General features: G+C 40.7%; 1 protein-coding gene across 12 annotated transcripts in view; it reads left to right on the plus strand.

Moving 5' to 3' along the window:
* CTNNA3 (catenin alpha 3) overlaps nucleotides 1-26,283 on the plus strand; it is a 564,841-nt gene that overhangs the window by 299,645 nt on the left and 238,913 nt on the right. For all 12 annotated transcript variants that reach the window (XR_014168802.1, XR_014168803.1, XM_081913569.1 and 9 more), the window contains 2 exons: nucleotides 14,797-14,877; nucleotides 15,683-15,835. Coding sequence is in view for 10 of the 12 variants with exons in the window: in XM_081913569.1 (XP_081769695.1) it covers nucleotides 14,797-14,877; nucleotides 15,683-15,835 (234 nt within the window). In the remaining 2 variants the exon portion in view is untranslated. The remainder of the gene's footprint in view (nucleotides 1-14,796; nucleotides 14,878-15,682; nucleotides 15,836-26,283) is intronic.

The raw sequence follows: 26,283 nt of genomic DNA on the forward strand, positions 1-26,283 counted from the left end.
CCTGCAGCCCCTCACTGCCTTTTTTAAACACTCCCAAATTAAATTAAAGGATAGTGTTGAAAATATGTACAAACAGTAAACATATATGTTTGCGTAAGTTAATTAAGTGAAACTGTCTCCAGAGTCTTTGCCCTTTGTTTTTGTTTTTTATTACACCCCTTTCTCTATGGTAGGTTTTCATTTATTGTTGATATTCATTAACACATACTGCAATTTTTCCCCACTGGGAACTTTTACTGTTCTATACTCAGTAAAATTCTACACTATAAATGAAAGTACTATGTAGAAAGTATGCCTACTGGACTCCTCTTTAACACCATTTAAAACTTGCAATAGTCTAATCCTTGCATTGTTTTTTTACTGGGAGCAAAAGGACAATGGAGGCACGGTCCACTGTATACTTCTGTCCTATAGAAGCTAAAACTGTATCATGTCAGGACCTGCCAGCACCCAGAGCCAGATTTAGATGAGATTTCATCATCATCGGAAGAGCTCATGGGTTCTAGCAAGAACTAGGGCTAGGCGAATTCCTGAGATCATATACTAGGGTGATATTCCACCCAGGGAAACTGCAGAATTGGAAGAAATAATGTGCCTCAGCTGGACACACTCCCATCTCTGTGGCATTTAATGTACTGTGTCATCTATAAAGTGTCATATACAACATTACAGATTAGAAGAGTAACACAAATGTGTTATCTTCACTTTTTGAACTGTATGCATTTCACATTAATAATGCAACTCTCCTCTTTCACTATGGATATCCTGAAAACTCTACCAGAAGATGCACATACCATGGAAATGGCATATTATATATGTCATGGTTGTCACCATGCTGGAAATGCCTATAATTCAAGGTTAAGGTAACAGTGAAGGGACCCCTGACCATTAAGTCCAGTCACGGACGACTCTGGGGTTGCGGCACTCATCTCGCTTTACTGGCTGAGGGAGCCGGCATTTGTCTGCAGACAGCTTCCAGGTCATGTGGCCAGCATAACTAGGCCATTTCTGGCAAACCAGAGCAGCACATGGAAATGCCATTTACCTTCCCGCTGTCGTGGTACCTATTTATCTACTTGCACTTTGATGTGCTTTTGAACTGCTAGGTTGGCAGGTTACAGTGGATATATACACAGTGTGTTCTCCCACTTGATTGTGACAAAATGGTTGACTGAATGAATTTCTAGTAAACAAAATGAAATAAGTCAATGTAGCAGGGGCTGAGTTTTGAAACATTATTCTGTCATACAACAACAACAACAACAACAACAATAATTTATTATTTATACCCCGCCCATCTGGCTGGGCCTCCCCAGCCACTCTGGGCGGCTTCCATAAAAACCAAAAATACAGTAAAATCACACGTTAAAAACTTCCCTGAACAGGGCTGCCTTAAGATGTCTTCTGAATGTCAGGTAGTTGTTTATTGCTTTGACATCTGCTGGAAGGGCGTTCCACAGGGTGGGCGCCACTACCGAGAAGGCCCTCTGCCTGGTTCCCTGTAGCTTTGCTTCTCGCAATGAGGGAACCGCCAGAAGGCCCTCGGCGCTGGACCTCAGCGTCCGGGCAGATTGATGGGGGTGGAGACGCTCCTTCAGGTATACTGGACCGAGGCCGTTTAGGGCTTTAAAGGTCAGCACCAACACTTTGAATTGTGCTCGGAAACATACTGGGAGCCAATGTAGGTCTTTCAAGACCGGTGTTATATGGTCTCGGCGGCCGCTCCCAGTCACCATACAAGTGGTGTTATCCTCATAGTCAGGACCAGCCTGAAACATTTTGCTTCCTGAGGCAGACAAGATGGTGCCCCCTGTTCATTCCACATTCAGGAGTTGGCTGGACTATCTGTTGATACTTATTTCATCCCTTGTGACAAGGCAACATCCTCCACTTGACCTGAACCAACAAACTAGCTTCAGGGAGTGTAGGGTGAGGCATGTAGCACATGTACACCTCTCTGCTACCCCTCAGAATCTGCTGCACAAAGCAGGTGCCTCAATCTGCCTCATGGAAGGGTTGGCCCTGCTCAGGGTATGTATCACACACCCTCTTGGGGCAACTGACACCATTTGCCATGTGGGAAGAAAGCAGAGAGTAAGAGAGGCAGGCAAATACAATACCAGTAATTGCTTTGGTTGAATTCTACCCCCCGCATAGGGCCAACTTTGCTTTATTTGTTTTAGTACTTTAAAATTTTAAACCACCTTGAGCGCCTTGAGAACAAGGAGGCGTTCATGGTGAGTTATGATACCTCTTTTTCTAGAAAAATAGCACTGAGTAGGCCACTTGCCCTTCTACCTCTGCCACCCATTTTTCATTGGGGTTGGGGTTTGCCCTTCAACTGACACTCATGGTTCAACTGTTCTTAACCATAGACTGATAGACCTACACAGTCCTCTCAACTTCTTGAAAAGCCTTGTTTCATTAGGCACCTCCCTTTTCTCCTTCCTTTGCTAGTGTTAGCTACTATTAACATTTTATAAATTCTGGGCATTCACAGGGCATCTCTGTTATTCTTTTTAATTTGCACATTTGTATACTTTTGTTTATCTTGGGAGACCTCAGGAAATATGTAAAAAACCAAACAAAAACAAACCCCAATTCTTTATTTTATGGGTGGCTCCATTTTACTTTCAAACCGATGGGCACTCAACTATCCAAGTTTGCTATTAGAGGGAATGATGGTTTCTTCAGTGAACCGAGTTTGTTCCCAATATATCACTTTTATATACATTGCACATGTCTGGGTATCTTGTCTGCTATCAACTGATAATAACATGGTAAGAGCTGCATTTCTCAGCGAAATGATGTAACTGGTATGAAGCATAGTCAAAAAGGTCCACAGCTTCCAAGTTATCAAGAAAGACGTATTTTTCTGTTGGAGGGGAGATGATTGTCTCAAGTCTGTTTAGATTTGCAGTTTGCACACATTGGCTGTTATTGCTCTGAGTAATGATGGCTATTAACAGAAAAAACATCAACAGAGTGAAAACAGCTGTCGCAAATGCAAGACAGTAATGGAGATCTGTGCTCATATTCTCAGCCAGATTGCAGGCTCTATCTCTTAACTCCTCCAGAAGCATAATCATCGCTTTTTATCACAATTCTGGTATGTATGTATTGAAAAATAATCCATAAGGCTTCCACTTTCCCTAGCCTTAGATTCTCAGAATAAGTTTTGTTACCTGTAGTAAATCTGATTTATACTAAAACAAAAGTCTTTTAACAGCCCCTCTTCTTAGGCACCTAATTAGTACAATCAGTTCTAGAGTTGGACTGAGTATCGACAATGATTTAGATTTGAACTAGGGAGACTTGGAATCAAATCCCTTTTTAGCCATGAAGCTTAGGGCCAAGTGAGATTCTAAAGTGGGTGATGTGCCCTGACATTTTTTGTTTTGCTTTTACTTCCACACAGCAAATGGAGACTGAATTTGATCAGAATAAGGAGATAGCAGGAACAGGTGCTCAGTCTTCTCCTTACTTGCCAGTTTCTGATCAAAGTTGCCACAAACTGCTTTGCAAGGGAACTGGACCATTGCCAAAACTCTGATCAAATTCATGGCTATGCTCCACCTGTCTCACACAACACATCCATTTTTGCTCTTAATGGATGTTTAGGCCTGCAATTGTCTTGTGGCCTAACCTACCTCACAGAGATGTTATAAACAAAATGGTGGTGGGAGATCCATGCATACTACACCAAGCTCCTTAGTAGAAGGGTGGGATGAAAATGTAACAAAGAATAAATAGGTACGTGAATGTGTTTTTACAATCCGATTTGGAAGATGAAATTTTAAATGTAAATATTCATATTTCTTTGACGCTCACTGTGGCTTATTCCTGTAAAGACAAACCACCAAGTAAGATCATTTTGTGAGCAAAATCCTTTCAGCTCTTGTCAAGTCGCAACTGCAGGATCCATAAAGATAGTGGAGGGGAAAGGGTGATACATAAAGAAAATACTCCAGTCCCATCCATCTGCAGAAACACAATGTAGGCTTCAGAGATGAGGGGAACGATTTTGTTTCTTCTTTGTGTTTTGAGTCTGTATTTTGCATGGACTTGCCAGGAACAGACAAGTACTGCTTTTTTATAGTAAGATACTATCAATTGTTATCATTTGCCATCTACAGTTTTTAGGCATATTGGGATCCTGAACCCTTTCTTTGACACATCAATTTGTTTGGTAAGAGCACAAGATGAGCCTGCTGGATCAGGCCAAAGGCCCATCTAGTCTGGCATTCTGCTCTCACAGTGGCCACACAAATGCAAGTAGGACATGAGCACAACAGCACCCTGCCTACGCACAATTTCCAGCAACTGGTAAATTCCAGTTTCAGAATTATTTTGTTTTACCTTGAGAGGGATCTCTATATGTTTTCATTTATTATTATTATTATTTGGTCTTCTTCTAGGGCCCTGAGAGGGGCAGACAATGATGATGTAATGATACTTTAACTACAATATCTGAAGAGTCCATGACAAAGCTGGCTAGGAAATTTGTCAACTTGTTTTGACATACAAAACAGATTGAAAAAATGGTTGTAAACAAAATTGTCAGGTATGGTTTTCATACCTTTCAACACTTTCGCATTATTAACGGTAGTTATATGTGTGAAACTTTTACGTGGGTTGATTTAAGTGAGCATCCTAGACTGTTTGTACATTTCCTGATGCATTATACAGACATAAATATTTTTTGTACAAGGAATTATGATTAGGCAGCAATAATGAGCTTTAGTAAATTGAAATAGATCTCAGAGGCCCTCAGCTAGATTGGCTGGCAGCCTGAGCACATTGGCATTATATCCAGTACACAGACTGGGCCATCTTGGTAATATGCCATATCTGTGGATTCTTCTAGTTGATTATTCCTAGAGCTAAAGAGACCCCGATGAATCCAGTCTTCCATTATACAGCCTGGCTTCTTAGGCTAATGAAGAAATTGGAAGCAAGGATGTGGCTTTTGCCTCAAGTGTGCATCCATAGACCAGTTGTGGTTACAAGACTGGTGCATGCTACTTGTCTAAGCTCAAAATGGAAATATTCAGTGTAGCAGGGAACTAAGAATATCCTTAGCCCTTTCCATCTGAAAATAATCAAATGCCTGTATTACTGTACATGAAGGGTTATCTGTATGAGTTTCTTGAATCACGAAGAGATCCTTCATAGGAAATGAAAACTGATTTTTTTCTTCTTCTTCTGAGGGAAGACTTGATAAAAACCTTTGCCTGGGTTTTTAGAGAATTTTGCAGAGAGCAAGCATTTGGTGAAGTCTCTGAACTCTGCCATCATCTTCCAGGAACTCTACATTCCAGAAGTACAACTTTCTTTTAATTTGTTCAGATGTGTTGCTCTTTCCTGGGGTTAAAAAAAATAGAGAATTCCTGCAGGAAACTTTAGAGAACCATGCTCACAAAGCCAAGATTGATCCCCTTCAAGATTCTTTGAATCCCTGCTGCATAAAATAGTCAGTAGAATACTATAGTTTCCAGCTTGTGTGCAATTCCATGCAAACTCCCCTTCTCACTTTGTTAGACTATTATATTTAACTCATTTTCCGGTTTCTCCACAACCTCTTTCCCTGCCACTGAGAAAGTTCAATTATTTTTAAAATTAAAAAAATCTAAATAATAAAATATAGTCAAGATTTATGGATACATAAGTTTATTTATGGGATGTGGGCGGTCTAAACCACAGAGACTAGGGCTTGTTGATCAGAAGGTTAGCAGTTTGAATCCCCACGACGGGGTGAGTGCCTGTTGTTTGGTCCCAGCTCTTGCCCACCTAGCAGTTTGAAAGCACGTCAAAGTGCAAGTAAATAAATAGGTACCGCTCTGGCAGGAAGATAAACATGTGCTGCTCTGGTTTGCCAGAAGTGGCTTAGTCATGCTGACCACATGACCCGGAAGCTGTCTGCAGATAAACACCGGCTCCCTTGGCCTATAGAGCGAGATGAGCGCGCAACCTCAGAGTCATCCATGACTGGACTTAACGGTCAGGAGTACCTTTACCTTATTAAGTTTGTTGCCATCCCATTCCACATGTTAAAAAACCCCAGAAGAGCCCATATCCCCCTAGACAACATTGTGTAGGGATGATTCAAATTCTGTTCAGTCAGTCTCTACCATGCTTATTTTTCCATAGGAACTAGTTTCAGATGCTATCAGTACTGAGAATACATTCTAGCTAACAATAGTAATATTTCAATGACATACATATATCAGAAGCATTTAGTCATTGGCTTTAAGCTGTGGGTGGGTGACCTTTTTCAGCTAAAGCCTGCATACCCTCGTGGGCCATAGTAAAAAATAAAGTGGCTTGGACCAGGGGCAAAAGTGGGCAGAGCAACAGATATTACTCCTACTTTGTGCAGTAGCTTGCATTCCAACCACACACATCGGAGGTTCCTACACATCCCCACATATAAAGACAAGCAAGATGCATTATCATAGGTCATGGATACATTCCAACCAGGCAAAAACACATGAAGATTGTGTAGAACAGGGTCAGTGAGGGATGTGTCCTGGGAATGGGATGTGGCCTAGGGAGGGTCTCTAAACCCAGATTAGAGAGGCCAGGATGAGTGCATTCTTTCCCCAGGCCTGATGTTTCTTACACCTGCCTTTAGAGAATACAGTTTTCACACTCTCAGCTTTTGGGTGTTTATAATCCCCTCAAATCTTTCACAGTTGGGAATAACGGAAGAGGTTGGTTAGTCAGTGGCAGCTACTTAAGAGGTACCAGCATTGACACTAGTTAATCTGAACCCTTTCCATGCCCCTCCCAGTTGTAAACCTTGTGAGCTGGTCTGCCCCTAACACTATGGTCAGGAACTCTTTGCGATAAGCGTTCCTGATCATGGGGAGAGCCTATCTGTGTACAGTAGGCTCCTCTTTCCAGACATGTGGCTGGCAGAGGTGCTGGGACCAGCAGGAGACCTTGAGATGGGGCCAATAAGTGCAGCTCTGCTTTCCCCTCAGTGTGATTACAGTTGTGTGGAGGAGAATATCTGAGAAGCCAAAGCTCTATTCTTAATTGTTGTGTCGTGGTAAAATTCTGGCCATGCTCTGTCACTCAGAGCAATCTCTGGGCCTGTGTCCATCTAAAAAACACACCACCACCCATATATTTTAAATAGGTGTGTGTGTGATCTTTCAAGCCAAATTTAGGATGCATTGTGGCCTGTTCTTAACAGCCAGAAGGAGCAAAGGAAGAGGATTTTCATGCTGCTTCTTGGTTTGCGAACATCGCTTGTTGCTGCTTAGCTGGGCATACAAGTCACCCATTAGCAGTACCTCTGCCTTGCCTGAATTGAGAATAATTATTGGCTCCCATTCAGACCATTAACCACACCCACACACTAAATCAGTGCACCCACTGTCTCTCTTGGATTTGCTGAAAAGGAGGGAGAGAGCTGGATTTCATCTGCACACTGATGACACTTCAACCCACATTTCCAGTTAAGAATAATTCCCCTTGTTTTTTATGGAATGGTGTTGGCGGTTCTGTTTGTATTATTTGTTTTGAAAACTCAATAAAGCATTTTCGTTTTCAAAAAGAAGAAGAAATGTATGCATACATTCAGAGCAACCAAGTCTTTCATGCCCTATTTTTGGCACTCTGGAAAATAGTAATCTCCAGCTAATGTGTAACTTCAGATGTATAGATTTAGATATAGATATGAAACAGCGTCCATCAAACATAACATAGATCTCTCAAAGCATTTTATGATTTTCCGAAGCAAGGCTGGTTCTGTCATTATGGACAACCAACTGACTGCCAAGGGCAAATGTTAATATAAACTTGATCAGATATGGAAAAGATGCAAAGGAGCCTAGCATGTGGATGAGAGGCTGGCTAATCCTACTTTGGTGTGTTGGTAAACAGCCATTAAAACCTGCTTGGCTGTAATATGTTCTTTGTTTTCCACATTATTATTATTATTATTATTATTATTATTATTATTATTATTATTATTATTAAAATTTAAATTTATATATCACCCTTCATCCAAGGATCACAGGGCAGTTTATAATATAAACACACAAAAATACATAGTAACAAACAATAGCAATAGCTAGTTTCACATTTTCTATTTCTATGGTGGCAGGAGAACCAAGTAAAATCAAGCCCATATTGGAAAATCGTCTTCTACTGGGCAGCTCCAGGGTCACGGCCAAAAATATTTTAACAAATTCCAGCTTAGGGTGTAGCTCACTTTTAACATGAGATACATTGGGCATTGCAAACAACAGTGGGTGAGCAAGTTGACAGTGCAAAATGCTGCTTCATTGAATTGTACAGTGTGAATCATATCATTCTTGGCATACCAGCCTCTCAGGAGACCAAGTCATTATTTTGAGGTAAATTGGCTCCTGGTAAGGATGTAAACAATGAACAAAAATTGTGTACCATTTATTTGTTTTCGCCTTATGTGTTTAAAAAGTAGGTTTAGAAGAGATTTCCTGCTCCTCGCCCCCCTATGGGAGGACAGTAGGGGACTGAGGAATTGCATTGGACTTGGAGTATGTGAAGGGGGAGAGATAGCTGGGGGGAAAGACTAAGAAAATACAGCATTTCTTCCAAGCTCAGCTTTTCAATTACAAAACCTGCCTCCGCACCATCCTACAGCCCCATCTGACTCTGCCTGTTGTCTGAGGATGGAATGGGGGAAGGTACAGATCATTTTTTAAGAGCATTGAAGAATCAACAGGGGGAAAGTGCCCCAGAGGGAAACCATGGGAGACACTGAATAAAGTCTCTGCTTCCTCATTCACTGGATATTGCTACTAGCATTAATATTGCAGAGAACAAGGAGGTTAAGAGTATACACATGTGGAACATTGGCAGGCAGTCTGAACATAGAGCAAGTAGTATAAGTTAGAGGGGTTGTTTTTTTGTTATTATTTCCTCTATCAAAGGAATATGAAACCGCAGGGAAACAGATGGCTCTGAGAATTCATCAGGACAACCACCATGGAATAGCATCGACGAAACATTGGCACAGTGGGTAGGCGGACACTTTCATTTGTAAAAGCACAGAGGGTCATGGATATGTCAAATGTAAACACAGCAATATATCTTATACAGGACACACTGACCAAGCAAGTGTATGAACTCTATTCTCATTTGCTAGTTTCACTAACCAGCACCTGTGGTGATTTTGAATTTGTTGATAAGCTGATACTAATGCACAGGTTGTCACCCAGAGGCTGAGCATGGCTTTACACACAACTTGGAGTGGAAACTGGAAAGGAGCTGTGCTGTTTTTGGTATAATTCCAGGACTCTTAAAATAAGGATTCTTCAAGAGTTGCTGAGGGAAATTAAGCTTTGTGATCCTGAGATATGCAATAATCCGCTCCAGCCAGATTTTAGGCATAAATGAGAGGAAGGAATCAGCAAAATGTAGATAACGCCTCACAGATCAGGCCCTTGTCAAACAGACCCTCACCATCTGCGGAGTCCAAGGCCATCACCCTTGGTGAATTTGTAATTTTGCTTTTATATGTAACATTGCAGTACACTGGTACTTTGGTTTGCAACCACTTTGGATTACAACCATTTTGGATTACAACCACATCAAACCCGGAAGTGCGTGCCCCTTTTTTTTGGATTGCAACCCCCCCTTTTTTTGGATTACAACCAATTTTTTTTGGGAGGCCCCATTGGCGAAAGTGCGCCTTGGGTTACAACCTGTTTTGGTTTACAACCAGACCTCTGGAACGGATTATGGTTGTATACCAAGGTACCACTGTACTCCTTATGGTTTCAGTTTCTGAAATCAAAATGGTAGCCTAAGCACAAAGGGTGGAATTTGATGTTGTGCTCTTCTAAATATTCTGTCTACACAAGGGGCTATGGTGGAATGCTAAGTGCCTGGGGCAGTTGCACAACCATCTGTGCTGGAACTCGGTGTGAGTGGAAGATGAATCTGTTTTAAATGAATTTATACTCAGAACTTGGCAGTATTGAACCACCTCTTGTACTGAGTGGCCACTTATATGTAACCTGCTTGTGTATTTGTTGTTTTTAGAACGCCTGACCAATTTTATACTAAATTATACATAAGAAATCTTTATTATGCATATAATACAAATAAATAATCAAGCTGACTGTGGTACAATATTTGTGCAGCATAATATTATCTCTACATATGTATATTAATACATATTTTATACAGTTATATGCATTGTTGTATGTCTCTATGTGTTGATTATTTGAGGCAACCTGGGATATACATGGATGTGTGTGTGTGTATAAATCTGAATCATATGTATAATGATGTGAATAATGATAAATTTTATATGTGAACATTGTTCCTATTTTTGGTAACTCAAAATGTAGGGTGGTGGAGGGGAACTTGCTTCTTGTCAAAAGTAAGGAGCAAGATGGGAATTAGAAAAAACAATCCCTAAAGATATAAGCTTGACATTAAAATTTTAATAAAATTAGTATTTTCCTGAGGCAGCCACATTCGTGTGTGTGTGCGCGCACACGCATGTGCCATGGGACTAGGCCCTGGTTGTGAGGCAAAAGTCACTATTTTTACTTTATCCACATTTTCTGGTATTTCCATTTTATGATAGATGTCAACCCCCAAACTGTTTCCATTTTGTTTGGATTAACAGGAAAATTTTGGTTTTATTTTTGATCTGAAAACCTTGGTTTAAAAAAAATCAGGCCTGACAGTCAACTGATTACAAACATTACAATATCCAATGAAAAAAATGTAGAACACAACATTTAAAGGTGAACTGATTTATTGTGACATTTTTTAAAGGTGGCATAGGATTATTTGTTTTTTGTTTTTGTTTTTGCTACATCAGACTAACACAGATGCTCTTGAGATATTTAATTAAGATAAGTTTTCTTACACTAAGGTGCTGAGACAAGTAATTTATTTGGACAAATTGTTCTAAATGTATAGTGAACCAAGGGATTGAGAGACATACTTTGCTTGCAGTGTTATCAACACTGCCTAAAGTAACATTTACAGGAGAAACCTTCTGCAAAAAATAACAATGAGTGATGCAGTTCTAAACATGTTGTATAGCCTTGTGTGCACAAAGGCAGGGGATAATACTTACAATAGAGATGTTTAACTTGTAAACAGATCCCATTAGTTCAATGGAATTTACTTCCCAGTAAGCAGCATTGTAGCCATAGTTAATCATGTTTCCAATCCTAACCATTAGTTTTCTGCAATTATGTGGAAAAGAACAGTCCAGAGTCTGGACAGTTCACACCCACTGAATTTTGCAAGGCAGAAAACTGTTCACTGATATTATTCAAGAGCAGGACAACTCTTTCATTCCCAGAGCAGAGCCATAGCAAAACTGGAAGCAAACCATAGGGTCAAAGAAGAGGTAGGATGAAAATACTGGGACAAACAGCTGCTTTGCCATGGTGAATTCTGGTTGAGATAGTCTTCTATCAAAAATGTAATCTGCTTAATGAGCTCTGTTTGAGGCAGGGGGGTAGAACTTGACACTCAGGGAGGCCTATTTGACCTTTGGGGTTCTCCCTAGGCCAGACTCCCTTTCCTTGCCACCCTCACTTACTAGCACTGCCCTGCATCCTCCATTATTTATGCCTAGCTGGATTGTGTCTTTGAACTGTGATAGTGCTTGCTGGATGGAGAATGGAGAGGCGTTTTGTTTGGGCAATGGTAGAAAGATAAGCGTGCCCTCTATTGCTTGAACTACTTTCCCCCTGGCATATCCACCCCTGGCATGCAGCCCTTGGAGGTTGCCCTTAGGCTAAAAAAGGTTCTCCATTCCCTTGTTTAAGGGTTTCCAGGCAATAAAAATTATGAGAGTTAATCTTGGTTTACTATACCAGTATACCATTCTGTTGGCTTTGTAAAGGCTGCCAGAGTTTTTATGTGTGAACAGTCCCCTTGGTCAGGTGGCATCTTTGCTTCTAGGCTCTCAGACCTCATATGCATTTAGAGTAGATTACATACACTTACTTTTTTACCATGTCAAAGGACCGATGATCAAATGAAATCTAGTTCGCCCACTGCTGTTCTGAAGCCTGAACAGCAAACTTGCAGTAATGTTTTTGCATTCTAGTACTTTCGGTGCATGCAATATTTTAATGAAAAAAACAAAAAGTGTTCATTCTAGTTTTGTGTGGTGTTGCTAAAGGTTGCACAACTTCTATTATTTACTTGGGTACTTAATCCGGAAATTCATATTAGAACTGGTGAGGAAAGGGATGAAATGTCCTGAAGCATCTTTTCACTGTTGCAACATGAAGCTTCAGCTCAATATGTCCATAGCAGCTTCTTTGATCACCCAGTCTCTGTGAAAATTGTAAACTGTCAAAATGGTGAGACTTCTGCAGATGCACGAAAATGTCTTAAGTGAGCCCGAGTAGTTTTCCTCATTGGAAACACAGTGAGTGAATTATTCCTTCTAGTCACTGCTGAACTGTGCAGTTATTGCAGAACCCTAATTATTTTCAGCATGTAGACCTGTAAACATTTTAAGTAGAGTTGGCCCAAGACATTTTGCTGCCTGAAGCAGAGCAGCAAATCTGCCCTCTTCAAAATTCAAGGTGCATAGTACCCAAAATTGGTCAAGTTATTTTGGCACCTCAGGCAAAAAAATCCAACAAGCACCTCTCCCTCTCCCTGGCAGCAAAAAAATCTAACAGTAATACAATTAATAATATACCAATTTGTTGCCATTTCACAACACCCAAAATCAGCAGCCAGAGGCAGCACAGTCTCACTCTGCGTAATGATAGGCCCAGCCCTGAAAAAATCTTTTTTTCCCCAGTGTCATTGATTGATCTTAATGTGCCTTAATTACTTATAACATTTCTACCCTCCCCTTCTGCGGAGGAGTTTCCTAGGCTGCTGAACCTCACAACACCATCACAAGACTGAGAAATAGTGACTTGCTCAAAATCACAGGGTTTGCTTCTTGTCTCAGTGGTGATTTGAAGGTCAGTTTTAGGGGTATCAAGGGACGCGGGTGGCGCTGTGGGTAAAACCTCAGTGCCTAGGACTTGCCGATCGTATGGTCGGCGGTTCAAATCCCCGCGGCGGGGTGAGCTCCCATCGTTCGGTCCCAGCTCCTGCCCACCTAGCAGTTCGAAAGCACTCTTAAGTGCAAGTAGATAAATAGGTACCGCTTTATAGCAGGAAGGTAAACAGCATTTCCGTGTGCTGCGCTGGTGCTGGCTCGCCAGAGCAGCTTCGTCACGCTGGCCACGTGACCTGGAAGTGTCTTCGGACAGCACTGGCCCCCGGCCTCTTAAGTGAGATGGGCGCACAACCCTAGAGTCGGACACAACTGGCCCGTACGGGCAGGGGTACCTTTACCTTTACCTTACCTTTAGGGGTATAAACAGACTGGAGGGTTTGGATTGGATCCTGATTTAGTGCGTCAGAAAACAGCCTGTCAGTTTTAGGCTGAATCTGATTTGGAAAAAAATGAGGCTTCTTCTGCCAACATTTTCCAAAATTCACTATTACTGGGAAATAAAAATATCTATACTTTTTCCTTTTGCAAGACATAGTTAAGGTTGTAAGAATGAGTTGGGTATGTCTGTATGGGGGGGGGGGACAGGGATGTTAGTGGGTTTGGAGGTAGGATTTATTTTGGGATTGCAAAACATGGTTGAAATTTGCAGGCATAGTAGCACCTCCAGAATGGATAAGGCCTGTCAGGTTACAGGCAGAGGATCTTCTTCTGTGCTGGGTGCCTTTAAAATTTACCCCACCACAGAAACCTCCATAAATTTGATTTTTGGCAGAATTGGGTGAAATTTGCTGCCAGGTTAGACTCTATGGAGGAAATGAATCCTGCCAGATTTCAGGAGGTCTACTGTAGTGGTTTACCTTCAAGGACAGCCTTTACAGTTTTCTAGTGGGTAAAATCATCATCTCTGATTACAAGATTGAAGTATCAGTCACAACTGAGCATGCGCCCCACACCCCTACCCTGGTATTTTCTTTAAGGTAACGTCAGAGATGTTAGGTTTGCTTTTTGTAGACAACTTTTCTGCAGTGGCTTTCCATTTGTGGAATGTTTTCCCCAGGGAGGTTTGGCTGGCACCTGCTTTATACACCTTTAGGCGTCGGATGAAAACAGTCCTCTTCAACCAAGCGTTTGGCCGATAAATATATGAGACCCTTCTAAATGTGTTGTTGGAGGGGGGTTACTGGTTTGTGTTTTTCTTGTTTTTATTTCATGTTTTGAGGGTTTTTTTACCTTGTATTTTTATGTTGTGAACCACCCTGAGATCTATGGATGAAAAGCGCTATTCAAATTTAATAAATAAAATAAATAGTACTTATGCATTACATAGTTATTTTTAACTTTTAGAAGTTGGAGCTATTTCTTTATTTAACTCTACTGTAATTAATTGTCCTATGAAAAAATATGTATATTCTGGAGCCCCTAAGCAGGGAAATGTGCAAGGGGTTGGGCAGTGCCCATATGAATGTATGTTACGGTTAGCCTGGATATACTAGATCAATATGAACGTAAGTTGATTGGAAATCCTTGAAACCAGAAGCATATATTTATTGCAAGTACATGTGGCCTGAATGAACAAATCATCCTTGTTGAACACAGTACTTTTGTACCTTTTGTTATGTTCAAAAATATAATTTACTAAAGTAGATTGAATATATTATTTTCTAAAGAGAAATTATGGTAGTGAGAAATGCTAGTCTTTAAAGTGCCATGGGACTCTTTGTTGCTTTTATTAAGATGTTAAACATACTAGCTTTGTATGCTCAAAAATTTCTTTTTTTCTTTTTTCTTTCCAGGCTGACAAAAAAGAAAGGAGCAAGGCCTTGAATATTGCAATAGATAATATGTGCAAGAAAACAAGAGACCTCCGCAGGCAGGTAATCTCCTCAGGGGAAAAGTACAGTATGTTAAATAGATAGGTCTGCAAGCAGTTATAACATAAAATAATAATTATGACATGCTTTTGTTTTATTTTACGGAGACACACTTTTCTTTAAGAAATGCAGATGGAGATTAGGGATGCAGGTTTGGAACAGTGGAAACACCAAAAGTCCAAGAAATATGTATTCAAGGCTCCAGTGAGTGGTCTGAGAATACCTAATGTTGCTTTATTGCTTGAAGGTGTGGGGTTAGTCAGTTCCTTGGATGACAGATTCCATTATATAAGAGTGAGAGATTAAATAGTCCTAGGGCAAAGGCACACGACGAAGCAGCATTGCTGAAAGCCAAGCAGATCTGGATCTGGTCAGTCCCTCCTGCACAGCAATGTCTGTTTTGAGAGAAAGGATGGAAAACAGAATAACAGCTTTCTTCTGTGAAAATGATTCTTTCCATACTGGAGGTTGTTTAAAAGTATCCTTACACAATACATTTTAAAAACATCTTTATACAATGCACTAAAATAAAATTAAAACTAACAGCCATAATCTAGCATAGTCTTGTGTTAGTAGACAGTTCTGACATAAAGCTGGAGTGGAGGATCTCGTGGGTCCGGAGCAACTTAGATGGGGGCATGGGGTGGGGGAGAGGAAATGGAAGTCCCATTGTATTAGCAAAAACTATGTGCACAGAGCATTGGATACAACCCAAGGTTTCTTATTTGCAGAGTACATTTACTGCATAGCATAACACACACGAAATACCATGATATATGATTTAATTAATGGTGCTTTCTTTTCCCAGCTCCGCAAAGCTATCATTGATCATATCTCAGACTCCTTCTTGGACACAACTGTTCCACTTCTTGTGCTCACTGAAGCTGCCAAAAATGGAAGAGAAAAGGAAATAATGGAATATGCTGCTATATTTAAAGAACATACGTGCAGGCTTATTGAGGTGAGTTTGTTGGTAGTGCAGTGGACCTGATGTAACCTTAGCTTTCAGTAATCGCTTTGTATTTTTGTCCCCTAGGAAAATACAGTGACTGCATTAGTGACTATGTTCACAGCAGCATATTTTTGGTTTTCCCTATTATACATATTTTTGTATGGCCCTGCTCCATGTTTGTTCATGTGGAAGTGTTTGTACCATACTGTTGTTTTTCTTGTAGCTATTATTGGAATCTTCTGTGGGCGTTTTGAATAGTCCTAGAGTCTTTAAAATAATGTTAGGTACTTACTGTCTAATTATTAAGAGAGATTCATATAAGCATATTCTTTCACATGTGGATAGTGTACAGGAGTGAACAGACTTTGCATTTGCAGGATCTACTTTGTTTTGTATTAGAATCCTGACATCTACTAACTGGAGTCAGGTGGCAAATAGTAGCTCAGGAAGGGCTAGGGAGAAAGCCACCCACTGTGTCCCATGAAACATATACTCGTATGACTGAATCTGAAGTTCTCTTATACCCCACCTCTCTCTGTTTTCTTCAGCTTAGCAGGCTAATTCCTTGGCACCTATAAAAGTTTCTAGGTTTGCTTACCTTGCTGTTTTGAGCAAATAGCTGCAGACTAGCAAATAGTCTTCTCTAGCTGCAGACTGCCTTTGCCTCACTCCACCCCCAACTTTACTGAAGCCTGGTCTGAACTGAACCCATGCAAGAGAACTCAAGAACATGTGCTTTCACAATCAGAATCAAGAAATCATGGAAATTATTGTCAAGTGGTGTGTGTGTGCATACCATTGAACTTAGAAGAGACTAATCTGATAAATTATTTGCTACTCTGGACGCTGCAGTCTTTCTGCATTGTAGGACATGTGAAAGTGTGGCAGGAAAACTTGGGAGGAGCTTTGCTCCTGGATGATGTTGCACATGCTACTAACACCACTGAGCTGATGTGCAATTGACTGAGTGAAGTGGGCAGTTCATTATAGGAAGAGTTTTCAACATGGGAATAGAAACCCTCAATAAGATTCCCATCTCCCTGCTAGAAACACTTTGCACAGTGAAGCAACCCTCTCAAGTCTCAGCCAATCATATAGTGTCTTGGGAAGAGTTGCTGGCACATGCAATATTGCCCAGGGGTGGAGTGAGCCCCATGTGTACCAACAGGCACCTTTGTGTGTTCTGCGATAAATGTCTGAAGAAGGTAGACGTGTGACATATCCTTCATAAATACTACTGCGTTTTGCTCATCTTTCTTTGGAAAGAGGCAACACTGCTATAATTTGAAAAGTTACTGGTGGGATTTGAATTCCTTAGAGTTGCCTCTGTGACTACTAGTGAGATATTCTGCTAAACAATTTGTTTCACAAACACAGTAATAAGCTTTGCCTCACCCATAGATGAAAAAAGAATTAAACAGATGCTAAAGTGGCTGTGGATGACATTGTCTATGCAATTCTACACTTCCTCTTACAATAGAAATTCAGGCTCAATCACTCACTTTTTTCACAAGTATTTCATTTACGTTGAACAATGTAACATTCACACCCACCCACCCACACCCATTTGCAAAAGGCATTTTATTTTGACTTTTGAGCTCCAAAAGGAACCCTCAGTGCAGGCTGGAATAAATAAATACACAACTAAAACAAGCAAATACAAATATAATTTATTCACAGTCCACCAAACACTTCATTTGTGTTTGGTCACAGAATTTACAATACATAATGTTGTTAAAAGAGAAGAACCTCAGGAAACAAGCATGGAAAGTCAAAAGGAAATTGCAATGGTTGGAAATTTTGTAATTTGATTACTATTTTTTTTAAGTCCTCCAAAAAGAAAAAAGATCAACAGATACTCTTATTCTGGAAAGGATTATGTAATGATATATATAAGAGTTTATCTTGCCTCCTGATAAAAACTATATTTAAAAAGAACATGTGGTGTAGAATCCACCTCTTCATTTTATAAGGGCAGTATCTGTGATTTATGGGAATTTTGCTATATTAAAAAGTTTTAAGTGTAAGGTATTAAATATGCCAGAGAAAAAGCTTTAAGAGCAGATATCCATTTCAGATCAGGCATCCCATTCTTAGAACTAGAACCCCGCAAACCCAGTGACTGGGATAGAACAAGACCTCTGGTCTGCACCGGACTTTGCGAGTCAATATTCATTGCTCTCTGTTTGGCAGTTTGTAGATAACAAAGTAGAAGACAAAAGTTCAACTGACACAAGTTTTGCAACAATTTCTTCATCCAGGCAGACTTGTCTATCATTTCCTGGAATACAGAGGAACTGGGAGTAAGCAGAAGATAGCAACAGAGCCAAAATTTAATGGACTAGATCCAATAGCTCAAAGAATTTAGACCAGTGTCCAAATTAAGAGCAGCACCAGTGACACGTCTAGGAATGCCAAATATAAACCAAAAGAAAATAGGGTTGAGCTCCTTCCATGTGCATTTAAAAGCATGGAAACCAATTAAGTGCTCCAGAAATTGTATCCGTGATGCAAGTTTGGCTTTAATAACTATACTGGTCACTGGGATAAAACTTTCACCCTTATAATCAGCAGATCCAACCAGGGCAGTCACAATATTAAAAACAGTTTAAAACAACTTAAAATCACAAAAATAACTACACACTATTCACCCTGCAATATTCTGCCCTACACTGTCTTAGTAAACTGACTATAACTCTATATTATATGCCTGCAAGAGGCATGCCACCTAGTGAAAGGGGTGAACCTGTTGGTTTCTGCTTTCTTCTCTGTGCAGCGAAGTGCTTGTCACAAGACAATGTTTACATTCCACAGGATGTACTGTTGGAGGTTTTCCCACGGGAATGGGAGACTGGATGTGACGTACACTGGTTTCCTGTTTTTCACTGCTCTTTGCAGTTTCAGTTTGAGATTCTCTCCGTGCCTTAGAGGAGAGATGACGCTTTCTCTGCTCTGGCAGAGGGAAGATGTTTTTCTGTAACTTACCAGCTTTGAACTGTAAATAAAGTAGTATAGAGCATGTTGGCTCATACTTCTCATCATTCCGCTGTGCACTGGACACTGCTTATCAACAACATTTGGTTATGGGCCCAGAAATATGCAGTATTTTGAGGATGCACTCCAGAAGTCGGGCTCCTGGCAGAGGAACAAAGGAGCAAGAGACGAAGTGCCGGCATCGGAACAGCAGCAGAGAGACGGAACGCACGGTATCTGCTCTGCGCGTCAAGATGATTGATGAAGGTATGTGCTACTGCTCCGGGCAGCCTGCCAGCTTCTAATTAATGGCTTTAAGGCTGGACTTTGAACTTTTAAAGCCGTTTTCCACGGCACAAGCGTAGTGGCTTGGATGGCTGGGAAAGTGAAAGTAACTTTTACAAATGCTGCAGTTTCAAGCAGCTGCAGATGTGACGCAGCAAGAATTAGGGCAGTAGAGAAAGCACTTGGGGACTTTCGCTATTGAGCTTGCTTTTGGAATGCAGTTTGAAACAGCTGCAGATAAGCAACGCAGCAAATAAAGAGAACAGCAGCACAGGCTCATAAGCAGAGGCTGTTTTGAAATTGCCTTTGGATTAAAGCAGTCTGATTTAAAGCAGCATAGATGACGCAGGAGGCAATTGCCAAAGTCATGATGGCTAGCTGCAGAAGGCTGGATGAAGCAAGTGGGGAATTTGATACCACTGATCAGCCAAGTGCTCAACTCACAGTAGCTTGTGATACTGCCATGATTCAGCATAAAGCGGATCGGCGCGGTGCTGGCTGCATGGGAAATGGGGAGACTTCACAGACGTCATCCCATAGTGCAGTGGAACCACCAGATGGCGCTAAAGCTTTGAAGGCAGTGAAATGCTACTCGTGTGGACGTCTAGGCCATATGAAGAGGGAATGCATATATCCCAGGGCCAAGACAGAGCAGCGCAGCGGAAGCTCATCGCGTGGAAAAGGCCAGAGCAAAGGCAAAGGTCCGGTGTCCAGGACAACGCAGCACAAGGCAATGGTCTCACGCTACGCTCCAAAGGTTACAGAGGTTGCAGAGGTTGCAGAGGTCCAGAAGACGTCTAGATCTTTCTTCGTTGTTGATTCGGCTGCAACGCATCACATGTGCAACGACAAGCGACTGTTCGTGTCTTTTACACCGCAGGAAGGTGCGATTCACCAGGCGGATGACCACACAATCCCCAGTAAAGGCTACGGAACTGTTGTTCTTCACAGTTTGGACTTATCGATACAGGACGTGCTTTATGTGCCGGACGCGAAACATAATCTGCTTAGCGTTGGACAGCTGATGGAGCGGAAAATAGACGTTTCCTTTAAGAACAATAGATGCATCATCACCAAGAAAAATGATTATCAATTGTATGCTGAATTTGTTGATCGTTTGTTTGTTTTGTATTATGATGATGTTGTGCAGGATGACACTTGTTGCATTGCAGGTTCTAACAAAAGTTTGCATGCAGAATGTATTCATGCTTTTCATCGAAAATTTGGACATTTGCATTTTGAGGCACTATCTAAAATGCCTGCCTTGGTTGAAGGTATGACTATTAAACCCTGCAGGTACCACATGAAGTGCAAGGCATGCGCAGCAAACAAGGTGAAAATGGCTGCGAAAGGTAAGGTGTCTAGTAGGCAAGCTACAGAACCATACCAGGTTGTTCATGCTGATTTGGTTGGACCACTAGCGCCCTCTTTGGGTGGGAATAGGTACTTCATGGTTCTCCTTGATGCATTTTCCAGATATATTTATGTGTACAATCTCAAGCAGAAATCAGAGGCTTTTCCTAGGTTCAAGGAATTCTGTGCTTGGTTGGGTAATGTGCATGGTAAGAAGATAAGGATTCTTTTCACTGACCGGGGGGGAGAGTTCACTTCTCAGCAGTTTGAAGCTTTTCTGGCTGAGAAAGGAATTCAACATGATTTGTCTAGTCCTCGCTCGCCATGGCAGAATGGACTTGCGGAACGAGCAAATCAAACATTGCTTCAAGGGTTAAAAACCTTGCTGCATGATGCAAATCTTCCAGAGAGTTATTGGGCCGAAGCTCTCTCATGTTTCACTTACAGTTATAATCGCAGGTTATCTTCAGCGATTGGTTGTACCCCCTATGAGAAGATGTTTGGCAAGAAGCCATACATCAAACACATGAAAATTTTTGGTTCGGACATGTGGGTTCACTCACCACAAAACTCCAAGTTAGACAAGCGTGGATTGCATGGTATCTTTCTAGGTTATCAGAAAGGGTCTTACAGAATAATGATGACTGACTCTAAGGAAATTAAGCTCACAAGAAGTGTTGAGTACAATGCCAAGTGGGGGGAGAATGTGGGAATTTTCCAATGTTATCCTGATGACAGTGATGAGACTGAGGATAGTCAAAAGCAACCACAACAACCCACACCCACTGATGAAGGTTCTGATTCTGAGTCTGAAACTGAATCAGATGATTCAGAGGATTTCAAGAGTGCGAAAGCCTCTATGCGACCCTCTGAAAGCTCTGATCAGGAATTGGAGGAACCATTGTTCACAATAGGTCATTTTTCTCCTAAGAAGGAAGAGGAGAGTGTTGAAGACTTAAGGCTAATTCGTAGGTCACAGAGAGCCACAAAAGGCAGACCTCCAAAGAGATTTGCTGATGAGTTTGCTAAGATAGCAGTAACAGCTGTTAAAAGCTCCAAGAAGGTTTTTGAACCTTCAAGTTTCCAAGAAATCCAGGATTTGGATTCAAAGGAAGCTGAGCCATGGTTAAATGCCATGAAGGCTGAGCTTGATTCCTTGGAAAGGAACAAAACATGGGAGCTTGTTCCAGTAGTTCCAGGAATGAAATTGCTTGGAAGCAAATGGGTCTTCAAAGCGAAGACTGATCAAAATGGCAAGATAGTCAGACACAAAGCCAGATTGGTAGCCAGAGGATTTGCTCAGGTACCAGGTGAAGATTATCACGAGACCTACTCACCCACAGTGAGGTATGAGAGCATTAGGCTTATGCTCAAGCTAGCTGCAGAGGAGAATCTACACATTAGTCACCATGATGTGAATACAGCTTTTCTGTACGGATCTCTACATGAATCACTTTATATGCTTCCACCTGATGGAGTACAGGTAAAACAGGGATATGTTTGTGCTCTGAAAAAGTCCCTTTATGGTCTCAAACAAAGTGCACGGTGTTGGCACACAAAACTCACTGAAGTATTGTTTTCTCTAGGTTTTAAGCAAGGGAAATCTGATCCATGTGTGTTTGTCAAAGAGGAGGGGCAAAAGAAACTGTATTGTTTGTTTTATGTTGATGATCTTTTATTCTTTTGGAAAGATGTCACAATGTACAATAACGCCCTAGCTCAACTGAAAGAGCACTTTGACATGAAAGATCTTGGTGAGGTAAACAACTACCTATCTCTGGAAATAGAGAGAGATCAAGATGGTAACATTCTAGTACACCAGTCACGGAAAATTGCTGATGTGTTAAACAAACTAAACCTGATGGATGCTAACCCTGTGGACACACCGATGATAACAAGTTATCAGGTAGATGACACTGAAGAAGCATTTTCTGACACTACACTGTACAGAAGTGTGCTAGGCAAGCTAAACTTCATTGCCAGATGTTCAAGACCAGACATTGCTGTTAGCTGTAATTTGCTAAGCAGACAAGTCAACAATCCTACTGTTAAGGATTGGAAAGCTCTGAAACGCATAGCGCGGTATTTGAAAGGCACTATGCATTACAGACTGAGATTTAACAATCAGAAGTCTGGTGGTCTTGAGATATTTGCAGATGCAAGTTTTGGAAGTGACACTACAGACAGGAAAAGTACGTCTGGAGTTTGCTATAAGTACAATCAGGGTCTATTTGATTGGTCATGCAAGAAGCAAACAACAGTTAGCTTAAGTACTTGTGAAGCTGAACTGAATGCACTGTCTTATTCACTTAAAGATTGTGAATGGTTGTTACAATTGTGCAAAGACATGAAAATTCCTGTCAAATGTCCAATCCAGGTTTACCAAGACAACAAAGCATGTTTGGCTTTGCTGAATTCTGAAGGTTGTAAGCAAAGCACGAAGCACTTGCAATTGAAGGTGCAACATGCTAGGGAACGTATTCAGAAGGGACTCGTAACGGTGTCCTATATGCCAGGTAATGAAATTCCTGCTGATGTATTGTCCAAGATTGTATCAAGGGATCAACACTGTACCTATGTGCAGAAGTTGGGTTTGTACTGATATTGTACGAACACGCTGCCCAGAGATGTTCACAGAAAGGGGGAGGATGTTGGTTTCTGCTTTCTTCTCTGTGCAGCGAAGTGCTTGTCACAAGACAATGTTTACATTCCACAGGATGTACTGTTGGAGGTTTTCCCACGGGAATGGGAGACTGGATGTGACGTACACTGGTTTCCTGTTTTTCACTGCTCTTTGCAGTTTCAGTTTGAGATTCTCTCCGTGCCTTAGAGGAGAGATGACGCTTTCTCTGCTCTGGCAGAGGGAAGATGTTTTTCTGTAACTTACCAGCTTTGAACTGTAAATAAAGTAGTATAGAGCATGTTGGCTCATACTTCTCATCATTCCGCTGTGCACTGGACACTGCTTATCAACAACAGAACCATGTTAAATAAGACAGTGGATGTCCGTATTGGGATGAAATAGGTCACAACTTATTGAATACAGATGCAAACAGGTTTTGACAAAGGCACTGGGTATGTATCCAAGATCAACCAACCCACCTGCTGGTTGATAATGTATGGGCCGACTATGTGGGAAAATGTTGCCCCCCCCCCACCCAACATACTCCTTCCAGGGCCATTTCTTGAAGATCTCAGGACTGTTAGCAGCATAAAAATACAAAATACATAAAAAACAAGAAGAAAAAGCAAAAACAATAGCCCCCCTCCCACAAGCACATTTAAAAGGATATAGAAAGTTGATCAGCCAAAAGCCTGGTTGAAAAGGATCCCTTTCACCTGAACCTCCTTGGAAAGAGCATTTCACAGATAGGAAGCCACTGCAGAAAAGGCCTGTTCTCATATTGCCACCCTCTGGACCTCTCATGGAGGAGGCACACAAAGACTCTGATCCGGGCAGGTTCTTATGGGGAGAGGTGATCCATATTAACGTACATGTGAATTTGTATGGGATGGGTGAGTTATGAATAATTCCTGTGTACAAATGCAGCTACCATGGTTTCATATGTGTAGGCCTGAGGTATCAGCCTTGACTGTTTTCTGTTTAAGGAACATGCCTTGGGCAAAATCCATTTTCTCAAAAGAGTGCCTCTAATCACGAGAGAAACCTATGGCTCTCCAGCTGTTGTTGGACTATAACTCCCATCAGCCTTGAGCACTGACCATTCTGTCTGGGGCCACAGCTTCCCCCTCCTTGCTCTGAACAATGATGCTTTTAAGTGTGTGTGTGTGCGTGTGTGCACGCGCGCTTCAAAACTTAGCTTTACATTATGCATCCTAAAGTTGTAAAAATGCACCTCTCTGCAGAATTTAGTGACTTGGAAGCATTATTAGAAGCACTGTCAAGGTTTGTAACCTCAAAACATAAACAGCATTTTTTCCTAATTTCTTTGAAAATCTGTGAAGTGCTTTCTTCTCTTTCCTCCTCCTCCTCCTCCTCCTCCTCCTCTCTTTGAGAGCAAATGCTTTCATGTGCATGTTTAAATTTTCTTTAATAATAAGCTGCATATAATAAGCCAGCTCCTTGGCAAACACTGTAGCTTCTCACTTTTTTTTGCATCAGTGCAATTTTTGTTTATGTTTTACACACATTTCTGGATCCCTACTTCCAGCTAAAATTAGGAAGACTGTATTCTTATCTTCCTTCTCCTAGTGCTATATCACATGTTATAACAGAAACAGGCATCTGCTAAAGATTTATATATTTACCGGTATATGCAGCACAGATAGACCATCTTATAACCTAGGTGTTTGGGGAGCTTGCAGCATAAATCTGAGTTTAAAAACTGGTAACAGTAAGATTAAAAAGTAGCAATAAAAATATTGCAATTCTCCACATTTTTTTTGAATCCTCAAGAAAATCAGTGTTTTAGTGTGAATTTCTCTGAATATATACATCTTTGTATGCAGTTTTACTAATACTGTATACAAGTTTTTGCAAGCTATTTCCCCTAATATAATGCCTTTTTGTACTTAATATATATTAGCCCTTTCCAGAAATATATGCATTTTAATGTACATTTTATCCTAGTTTATACATTTTTGTTCACATTACTTGGCTGGAGAACTGAATTGCAAAATTTGGAGAAGTGCAAATTTGAAAGTGAGACTGCATTTCAATTCCCATATTGTTTTGGGAAGTGTGAATTAGGCAGGTTTGCCTTTAAAGGCAAACTGAACTGAATCTCTTCCCCATCTCTAGCTGAGGGTCTTCTACTGTCAGGTGGGTTGGGGGGGGGGAAATGAGATTGAATAATATATGTGTAATTTTAGAGTTTTCCTTTTAAGGTAATTGCTTCCTTCATTTTAATATAATATTACCATTGAGTGTAACAAGCATATACGTAGCTGAGGGCTGTTTTAATCCTACTAACACTGGATTCAGAGAAATTCTTATGCTCATTTAGGTATGCATAAATGCTTCCATTTCCTTTTAGTGATATTAATTATTATAATTTAACTGCTTCTGGTGCTCCCATTATTACTTTCTGGTTTTGAGAGTTATCATCCTATTATTGGATACATGTAATGAAAAAAAGGGACAGCTATAAGAAATTCTTATTTAAAAGTTTCATGATGTGGTTCCCAAGTACTTACATGCATTTCTGAGAAACAGCATGATTAACGATGCTGAGTGCATTTTCAATAAATAGTAGTGCTTGGCTCTCCAGGAAATTAATTAGATAGCAGCTATATTGCATCTGTCAAGTTAGTAGTATATCATATGTAAAATACTCCCAAGAAAGCAGTCATACAAGGGGATATTTGACACACAAATTAACAGATTTACAATGCAATCCTGTGCACGCCTGCTCAGAAGTCTCTGCTTTGAACTCTTATTGAATTCACAGAGGCTTATATTCAGGTAAATTTGTCTTTGATTGCAGCCCTATGTATGCAAAAATAAATAATCTTTTAGTATCCAACACTATTAGAAATGAGGGCGGGGGGAAATGGATACAGTTGTATCATGTAAACAAATATCCCCTTTCAGCCTGCCAGAAATCTATTTGGAATAGCACTGAATACTCAGAATTATAGAGGAAACGCTTTTCTTTTTGTTGTTTATGTATCATGGCTGTTAAGGATCCAAACTTAAATATATTTGAATTTATCATATTTGTGTAAAACCATACAAGTTTCCTACAGTTGATTATGTGTATGGGGCAGTAATGGAGATTTAGAGGACTCGTGTCATGGGCAAAATGGGCACCAAAGAGTCTGCCCAATAACATCTAACACTGTATGTGGGGCTGCAATTTAAAACACAAAAGGGTACATGTATG

The sequence above is a fragment of the Podarcis melisellensis genome (assembly GCF_964234715.1).
Source record: "Podarcis melisellensis genome assembly, chromosome: 5".
Lineage (NCBI taxonomy): Eukaryota > Metazoa > Chordata > Lepidosauria > Squamata > Lacertidae > Podarcis > Podarcis melisellensis.